Source organism: Aulonocara sp. 'chitande type north' Nkhata Bay, linkage group LG18 (genome assembly GCF_057382095.1).
Source record: "Aulonocara sp. 'chitande type north' Nkhata Bay isolate Kocher_YH1m ecotype deep benthic linkage group LG18, A_spYH_male_GT1.1, whole genome shotgun sequence".
In the NCBI taxonomy this organism is placed as follows: Eukaryota; Metazoa; Chordata; class Actinopteri; order Cichliformes; family Cichlidae; genus Aulonocara; species Aulonocara sp. 'chitande type north' Nkhata Bay.
The window spans coordinates 39,371,052-39,380,935 of record NC_141361.1 but is presented as its reverse complement, the minus strand read 5'-3'; the positions used below and the strand labels follow the sequence as shown (position 1 = coordinate 39,380,935).

The 9,884-nt window shown below is 43.5% G+C and overlaps 1 protein-coding gene across 1 annotated transcript; it reads right to left on the bottom strand.

The window, feature by feature from the left end:
- Window positions 1-1,775: 1,775 nt before the first annotated feature.
- dnajb6a (DnaJ heat shock protein family (Hsp40) member B6a) lies at window positions 1,776-9,295 on the bottom strand. The gene is made up of 8 exons (XM_086272499.1): window positions 8,920-9,295; window positions 6,494-6,600; window positions 5,954-6,063; window positions 5,726-5,791; window positions 5,063-5,173; window positions 4,780-4,923; window positions 4,464-4,668; window positions 1,776-2,585 (listed from the first exon to the last, which is right to left on the bottom strand). Exons 2-8 carry the CDS (start codon window positions 6,556-6,558, stop codon window positions 2,480-2,482), a joined length of 807 nt encoding a protein of 268 aa, XP_086128625.1. The 5' UTR covers window positions 6,559-6,600; window positions 8,920-9,295; the 3' UTR covers window positions 1,776-2,479.
- Window positions 9,296-9,884: the final 589 nt, after the last annotated feature.

Sequence of the window (9,884 nt, the reverse complement as noted above, 5' to 3'; positions counted from 1 at the left end):
TGCAGCTGATATTGACAAACTCCTCGATACTAATCAGATCTCTGAACACAAAGACCCACAAACACAAAGTTATGTACATTTTTGCTACAAATACATAAAAATAAAATTTGGGGACAGGAAACAGGGAAGCACGGGGAAAAATTCAACACACTTGAACCACAAACTGTAAAGTATTCATTAAACTCAATGGATCCATCAGCCGCATGGAGGAACTGGACAATGTTGTCCATCATATACTGGAATGATGAACTGACGTGACCACAACAATCATAGGGCACCGTCTGAAAGAACGTCATCCACCTCTGGCAACAATAACAATATCATTCAGTGGAATTCTGTATATGATAAATGGGATCATTTAGATAAACAGACCATAACGTACTGGGCTTTGAAAAAGACACAGATCCAGAGAATAATTTGTCTGACATCAGTGACAACTGTAGCTCAGGAGGTAGAGCAGCTCATCTACTGATCCGAGGGTTGGTGTTTCCATCCCTGGCTCTCTTGGTCTGCATGCCAAATATCCTTGGGGAAGATACTGACCGTAAGTTGCTCTGCGATACATCCAACAGAGTATCAATGTCTGCGAATGTTAGTAAACACTTAAAACCATAGAAGAAAGTGCTTGGGTGAATGTGGCATGTTGAATGAACAAGAGGCTGTGAGGTCAGTTCCTTGATCATTAATATGCAAATCCTGGACAGGGAGGAACGCTGGTTTGAGTGAGGAACCAAGGAGGCCATTTACGTGAAAAGGAAAAGACCATCTCTGAAACGAGGAAGATGTACCTGAGGGTCCATCTGTCACCATCTTACAATGCTGTGATTGCAGCCATTCCCCAACTCTGTGTGAATGCTACTCACCGTCTTTGATCAGTGGTCATGACAAATTGCATATTAATGATCCAGGAGCTGACCTCACAGCCCATTGTTCATTCAGTGGGCTGGACCAGTTGTGCAAATGTACTGTTATAAGGTTGGAAACCTGCAGTCAGCTGAGACCGAAGAAGCCACCTGGATGAGTGACGAAATGTTTCTCCCACTGAAGACGTCCAGGTGGACAAAATCGACCTCTTGGGATTTACTTACCTGGAGGATTGAGCATGCATAATGACAAACGCATTGAATGTTTTTCAGTGTCACACAAGATGTTCACGATGAAGAAGACAGTTCTGGACAGCTGCTGCTGTGCCAGTTAAAAGAAAAGGATATCCCCCTGAAGGTGCTGGTGCAAACAGATCACGTCAGCAGACAGGTATGCTTCTTTCGTTAGGGGACTAGAGTCATTTGGCACAACCAACATGTTTTTGATTTTTGTTCTAACATAAAATAAATAGTCAACTCTGAGGCAGCTCAGAGAGAGAATGTGGTAGGAATATACTAAAATACTTGATGTACGTTTTCACTGCGGTCACTAATACCCCTTTAAGGTTTAAGACTAAATGTGTGGCCTGTTTTAGCTCCAAAGAGGAAGGAAACCACAAAGTTCAATGGGAAGCTTCATTTTTCCTCGGTTCTCAGGCCGAAGATGTGATGTAATCCAGGCCTGTGTAACGACGAGTAAATCACTAAATCTGCAAGCAAGGAATTAAACTACTGTAAACTATTTCATGGTGGTACAATCGTTATAATACTGCTGACCGATACACCTGAGAAACTATTCATTTCAACACAGACTGAATAAATAAAGAGACCAACGAGTTTTTAACCACGATGGACACTGAAACAGAAGCTGTTCATCTAAATCCCTGAAAACTTAAAGCCAGAGCCAGCGAATATTTCAACATCCTGAAAACAGGATGAAACTCAAGATTTATTGGTTTACAAAGTACACAAAATTCCTTCCATATTCATTTGTCATTTATGGAACGCCTTCCATCAAAAGCTTTGACATTAAGACTTGACATCAACAGGTATACATGCATCATTAAATAAACAGAAACACAGGTATTAGAACATATAAAATTGCAAAACACATCCTACCAGCATTGTGTTTTTAATAAAAATAAATAAATTAAGAATCGGTTAGACACGCAATAAACGTGGGGTGCTGGGATAGAAACTTCTGACCCACGTTTCGAAATGAGAATCTTTTTTTTTCCGATTCAGATGAAAGAGCAAAGTCACGCCTCGTTGTGGATGACGCGAAGCTCAAAGTACTGAAATGGGGAAGAACATCAAAACAATACTGTGGTCCCAAACGTTAAAATAACACCGCCCTGAGCAAAAATAAAGGACGGCTTCGATTCATAGACAACAACTAAATGCATAGAAAACCCTTGGAGTCAAAGTGTTGGTTAACAAATGAGAGTCAGCAGGGGAAGGACATGAATGGAACAGCACAACGTAAGTAACCAACTAATGAAACACAGCTATTATTACATTGTTTTGTTGCTTTGTTTATTCCACTGTGAGCTCAAGTTTTATTGGGATCTCGGTACTGAGGTAACACGTCTCCAGTGGAGGATGTTTGCGTGTCTTCACTTGTGTTCCAGTCGCAGCAGCTGCTCTTTGCCATTAATGGTTAATGAGCGTAGCCGGCCGTCCTCTTCCACCTCAACTCTCTCCTGACCGTTCTCTACAATTCTGCAGAAACAGAGAGCATTTACACCATCTTAATCGTGAAAATCCGTTTACACGTAAATGGGAGCAGCATTCGTACCGCTCGTCTGCTGGTGCAGTGTTTAGTCTGCTGAGATGTTGCTGAGATGATGATTAGGCCGGTGTAAACATGAGTCTAACTAAGCCTCACCTCCTACTTCCTTCCTACTCTCCTTAACTCCTGCCTACACTTCAAAAAAAGAGCTGTTTTTTTGCACACTGGGTTTTTTGGAAACTTCCCTCCAAATTAAATGGCAAAAGTGTGTTTGGCTCTTTCTTCTTGATGCTGTTGTACTGAACAAAGTGCTGAAAATTACACCGGAAACACCTCTGGCTGCTTCTATACACCGATTCAAGCAACGGATCTTTTCCACTCCGAGGTCGCAATTTGACAAATGTTTCATGGTAAATGGTTCTTATATAGCGCTTTTCTGCTCCTCTGAGCACTCAAAGCGCTTTACACAACTAACATTCACACACATTCATTTGGGGTTAGTATCTTGCCCAAGGATATTTGGCATGTAGACTGCCAGGAATCGAACCACCAAGCTTCCGATCAGTGGATGACCGGCTCTACCGCCTGCTACAGCCACCCCATGTTCACGTTGGTTCAGTTTGAAATGAAACCATCCATTTGTCCTATGCACTGATTTGATGTGTCGTTTGCAGGCAGAAGTTGGAATTGATTTAAACCAATAAAAAAAGAAACTGTGTGAATGTGAGCACCTGTATGGAAAGTGTAACCTGCACACAGGAACACCGTGAAGAGTTAAAGGCACAAATGTACAGTGTACTGGTCCAAGTCTCGATTTTAAATTCACAGTAAGACTGTCCAAAAACATTCATTATCCATCATCTATCAGACCACGTTTAGATCATTTTATAAACATCAGGGATTCAAAATGCAATAAGCCACGTCTGATGAAACTGTGACTCTGTGGAAAGGTAAGAAACAAAAAATGTTAAATAATGGTAAGTAATAAGGCGACCTTAAACTGGCAGAAAGCATGAAGCATTTATTCATATCATCTCAGATCATCTGGCTTTTGCGATGCAAACATCCGTACACGGTGCTGATAGCAGTCAGGAAAAACCTGTGGCAGAAAGCTTAGACCTTTTTCTGATTGATACGATTTCCACAGCAGTTCACAACTATCAGTGACAAACGTGCCACTCAAGGGGTCCAGAACAGAACTCAGAAAACATAGAGCCAGTTATGTTGTTGGACATCCACACAACAGGTTACATGCACTGGAAACACTGGAAATCTTCTGGGTTACAGAACGCGAACGGTTTGTTTACATCAAAGTGACTGTAAGTATAAAGATTGTGGGCTTCTTCCCGCTCACAGACCAGGAACACATGGACATTACAAAGATGGCTGCCATGTGATGAGACTATTACTACAAGATCGCCGCTGTACTAAACCTCAACCAACGTCTGCAAAGCTGATACCAGGAAACCTTCAGCCTAATCTGACTGATCTCAGCTGTGATTAAAAAGCATTCAGTTTTCATACAGTACATCCAGCTGAGGACGTTCCTCTGAGAATCGGTGTCGGCCAGCTGCTCTCGCTTCATTTTTAACCTGTGAAAAGCTGCTCAAACAGCTGCTTCCCTGACAAGTGATGCATTGAAAGGCCTCACTGTGTTGCTACACCAGGACGCGGTGATTTGTGTTCATCTCTCATTAAAGTTCGCACGACTGTTTGGTTTAGAATTGGGCGACACGGAAGCTGAGCTCACTGATGACACCACAGGATGGAATAAAGATTTGTGCACGATAACTAAGAACACGTTAACCGTACGATGCACATCACTGCTATGTGAAGATTTTGTCACATGCTATCTGGCAGGTCAGTACCTTTTAGTAGTGATCTTCCTGCCGTTGACGGTCTTGGTGGAGGTAGACACAGATCGAAAGTTGCCCATGCTTCCTCCACCTCCTCCTCCAAAAGAGGTTGATGAGAAAGAGGTGAAGCCGCCTCCTCCCATACTGCCCATTGTTGTCGTGTGACCCATGTGACCGATATGACCCACGGCGCTCATGGAGCCAAAAGAACCAAAGGCTAAAAGTAAAAAGTTGATCTGTTTAATTCATTTAAGCAAAAGATCAACGTTGCCAACAGTTTTGGAGCCACTCTGCAGCAGCGGGAGCTTTACGCTGGCTAACAGCTTACCTGGGTCAAAAGGGGAGAAGCCGGCACCGAAGGCTGGGAAACCAAAGCCCCCCAAAAAAGGGCCACCTGTCCGGCTACGACTTGCCCGGCTTTGGTGCCGCCGGCCACTACCAAAAAACGAGTCATCACTAAATGGATCTGCACCTGAGAGGAGAAAGAGTCAGAGCGCAAGAATAACTGAGAACCACAGCAGGAGGCCCAAAGTCTTCAAACATGCAGCTCAAAGCTGGACGCAGTCACAGACTCAGTGATGCAGCTTTGTTCAGCTGAACGGAGGTCTTACCAAAAAAGTCTGCAAACGGGTCTCTGGCACCAAAGAATTCCCTGAAAACATCTTCTGGGTTACGGAACGTGAAAGGTTCATGGAAATGCTCTCCATTGTGGAAGTGCGCCCCTGAAACATCAAGTCAGTCAAAAGTGATGTTAAAAGTGTACATCCGGCCGGAGCCGGAAAATAATTCCAATTCCTTGGAATCGTTAAATCTGCCCGCCTAACGATGCCGCTTATCAGGTCTCGCACTCTCGCTATGATCAGCTGATTTCGTGTGTCGCTGGAGGGAAATAGTGACGCAGTCTCCAGCGTGGACATTCATTTTTATTATACAAAAGGATGAGAGTGCATGAGTAGTGTACTGCATTACTTTTAAGAAAAGTGTGTGTAATATGTGCAGTAATGACTGAGTGATGGGCCCAGCACTGATCACAACAAAGAGGGGAAGCACCTCCAACATGCACAAACATTTGAAACACAGCATGGAATTATTCTGTGGAAGGGAATTGATAACGGGAACTGGAAGTTCCATCCCTCTGTGCACGATTTGACAATCTCCATGGAAAATGTTAAAGTGAACGCGATCACATCGTAAAAATGCTGTAAATGTGATCTCGTGCCAGTGTTCAAACCAAGCAAACAAAGTTACAGGTGCATTTAAAAAGAGACGCTTACCTCTTCCACCGTTGCTCCCTGTCAGCCCCTCTTTGCCATAACGATCATATATACTCCTCTTGTTTGCTAAAACAGGAAAGTGACAAGTTTCAAAAGCTGAAAGCAAACTGTGGGAGAACAGTAATAAATACAATACAGAAATACAAGGATCACCGAAGAGACAGTCGTGTGTTTTCACTGAGTCGACCTCAATGAAAACACACCGTCACACACAGATGTGATACAAACCATCAGACAGGACTTCATAAGCCTCCGACAACTCCTTGAACTTCTTCTCAGCCTCCTCTTTGTTCTCTGGGTTTTTATCTGGGTGCCACCTCAGGGCCAGCTTTCTGTACCTGCACACCAGAAGTAAAAGGTGCTGTTGCAGTGAAAACAATGAAAGCATGGCTTTTACCATCAATGAAAAAGTACAGACGTAAAAGAGCAAAACATGAGCACTTCTGATCTGAATTTTCTGACCAGATTTCAAAGTGAAATGTGCCGCCATGTGCCAGCTGAAGCCTCGAAGCACGCAGCACAGCGCTATGTTACGCGTCACGTTATTCATGTACATGTCAGAGGGGAAACTATTACTCTTCTCACAAAGGATAGTTCATTCAGCTCCCAGGTGGTGCAGATGTGACGCAGCTCTGCAGCATTTACCTGTTAGCTTGAACTCCTTCAGCAGTTTATTAATAAAGAACCAGACACAGCCTGAGAAAACTGCAGGCGATGGCATCTCTGTGCAGGTTCTCAGCTAGGACCACATTTAAAACTTCAACTCACGCTTTCTTTATGTCATCTGCAGACGCATCCTTCCGTACTCCTAAAACCTGGTAGTACTCCACCATGATGAGTGGATGACTGGAGAAACTTCAGAGAGCCTGGTGAACCTGAAACAGTGAAGACAGCCACTGCTTATTAGCTTGATCGACTTAGCAGTGAGAAAGTCTGCAGAAATGTTGAATTCATGCCTCTCTGGAAGACTTTGGATTTGAGGAAGTCTTTTTGTGGGATCGCAGTCAAACAATCAATTTGTTAAGAAATGTTCCAGACCGAGCCGAGTGCCTGAGATGTGTTTGCGTGGCAGCTGTAATAAGATTAGATCAGATTCTCTTAACAACAGATACGAAACTACACTGGCTCCTTCATTACCTTATTCAGCAAAGAGGCACTTCCAACGTGAAGCGCGTGTTGCATTAGTTTCTAGAGAAACCGAATGCTTTAATAAAAGTCGAGATGAATCAGGTTTCAGAAGTATAAACAGCTGGGTGCTGAAAGGAATTCTGTGAAACTCCACACAGAAATGGTGGTGCTGGTTCCCAGGATGTTCCTTCTGTGAGGCAACAGTGCACCACCATGCTGCCTCATAGGATTTAATTACTTCCAGGGTGGAGTACTGTAATTCGTTATTATCTGAAAAGTCTTCAGCTGATCCAAAAAGCTGTACTAAGAGTACTGACCGGGACTAGAAAGGGAGCGCACCCTTCTCATACTGGCTTCCTGTTAAATTCAGTGCTGAATTTAAAATCCTGATCCTCACATACAAGGTCTTGAATGATCAGAGCGGATCTCAACTTGAAAACCTGACAGTACCGTCTGAGCCTGATAGAGCCCTTTGCTCTCAGGCTGCAGGCTCACTCGTGGTTTCCAGGATGGCAACTACGTCCTTTGTGTGACTGTTGGGTCTTTACCCACAACACGAAGCTGTTGTTGTGATTTGGTGTTTTAGAAATAAAACAGAATTGAACTGAAATTGAAAACTTTTTTAAAATGAACATTTATGCATTTCTCTGGCACAGGGCGTTTCCAGGGGTAATGGGTGGGACTGTGTGATATGGTGTTTTTATGCTCACTGTACACAGAGCGTGACGTGACATCAGCTGGTGCTTCGACCTCTTGACTTTTGTAACCTGGCACGTTGCGCCATGGCCACTGCAGCCGGGTTGAAGATACGATCGTGTTGGTTTTTATTACCATTTTAATGATATTCCAGCTCAGGAGTTAAAGGGGAACAGTTTAAAAAGTTTGCAAAGTCCTTGCTTCCAGTTGCGACTTCTTCTCTTCCAATATCAGCTCTCATGTGGTGGTATTATCTGAGGCGTCCTGCGCCTTAACCACGGGCAGCGATAGAGCAGTACAGAGGCTATACTGCTGCCCTTAGCCCGATCCCTGCTCTGGTACAAAAGGATTAAAAATAAAAATGACATTATCAACAAGAACCTTTGTGGTAATTTTTAAGGTCCCACCTGGTGAGAATTTAGTTAAAATAACAGGTTAAAACTGGCCCAGTAAGTGGAACTCTTCCTTTAGAGAGGCAGCGAGGATCACAAAGCAAACATGAGCGAATGCTGTTGATGGCTGTGGGACACTGAATCAGATGCTGTGTCATAAGGTGGAAAAGGGCTCCCCCTGGTTCAGTGTAGGCAGGTTATGAGGTCTTCTGATCATTTTGAGTTATAATTCTGTGGATCAGTCATAATGTTGTACTTTATAGTTAGTTTTCATTTGGACTTTTTAATCCAGTTTAATTTGGAGAGCGGGCTTGCTCGCTTCAGTTTTATTGGTTGTAAACGTTTCGTTTCAGTTACTTTAGTTTAATTTCAACCTTAGTATTAGTCTTTTTATATGAGCGTTATTAAAGTATGGAGGGCATATGCCGTGATTCAGAGAAATCGGTGCAGGTATTACAACAAAAAACAGAACTTTTTGAAAGCAGCGCCACTCTTCAAATTAAAAATAACTGAAAGACTTTGACTCTTCCGAGCTCCACCTTTCAGTATTCTGAACATAAAGATGTAGTTCAGCCCTGTGAGCCCCTCCTGTGCACAGACGTGTGGCCTGAACATGAAGACCAACAGCTGTGTCTCGACTTTTATCTGCCAGCTACATAAATAGTCTGAAAACAGGCAGACTGAGAAGATTTAAACGTAAAATGGAAGAATGCCTTTCAGTTACCATCTGAACCGGACGAAAACTCACTGGGCTTCACTTCTCTGAGCGGAACCCAGAGTAGCTGCTGCTACCCGGCTAACAAGGGCTGAAAGAGCCGCTAATGGTAACAGCGAGAAGACTAAACATAAGTATATTCAACAGAAAGCGACCTCACTGAAACACTACTCGTACCAGTAGCTGCTTGGCGAACCTAAAGTAAGCTAGCTCTGGCCGGCAGTAAACAAAAGTCGCCATATCGTGAAGGCTATCAGTCTTACCCAGCGGAGGATCGGCAGCCTGCACTCTCAGTCGGTTTGTCGAGCAGACACACGGTCTGATAATTGGGACGTGACAGAAACTAAAGAGGTTTATTCATCTTCAGCAATCTGCACATTCTCAGATTTAACACAACGTCCTGTTTCTTTCTTCTTCCCCGCCTCGCGTCTTCTTTAGCTACGACGCTTAACAACAAGCTCAGCGTCTCTATACCGCCGCCCACCGGACACAGGCTGCATAGCTGCTGACCACTCGCTGAAGTGTCCAGGATTTGGACAATCATTAAACATTTCCAAACAGACGTATGGGAATTCGTCTGTCGTATACTTTTACCCACTGTCAGTATTCACAGCATGTTCCGTGTCTAACACCAGCACTGTACAGAACCTGGATACAGAAACGTCTTGAACACGCATGCCACAAAGACATGCATGCTAGGTTCATTGGCTGTAGGTGTGCACAGTTGTCTCTCAGCAACAGATTGGTGACCTGTCCATGGTGAACCCCACCTCTTGTCCCACAACATCTAGGATGGGGTCCGGCCGAAATATGACAGTGAATGAATTACACTAGGAGAGCATCAGCTGATTCTCTGGAACCTTTGTCTGGTTGGTTCTAGCTTCTGGTGATTATAGGGTTGCCAACTCCCTGAAAAATAAATAAGGGACACCTCGTGGCCAGGGCCGGGCGACCCAGTTGTCTTCACCCTTCCCAGTGTGGTGAATTTTCTAGCTCTTTTTTTGTGTGTGAAATTATTTTTTTAACCATTTGACTTGAAGTTGATTTAAGTAGATGTGTATTCTATTCTTTGTGATATGAACACATGTGAAACAAATGATCATTTAGCCATTTATTTTTAGCTCAAAATGACAACATTAACACAGTAAAACAGGTCTCTTTCTTAAACAGAAGCCTGTCATGCTTAACTTTTGAGAATATAAGTAAATCTTTCTTTAAAAGAACTCTG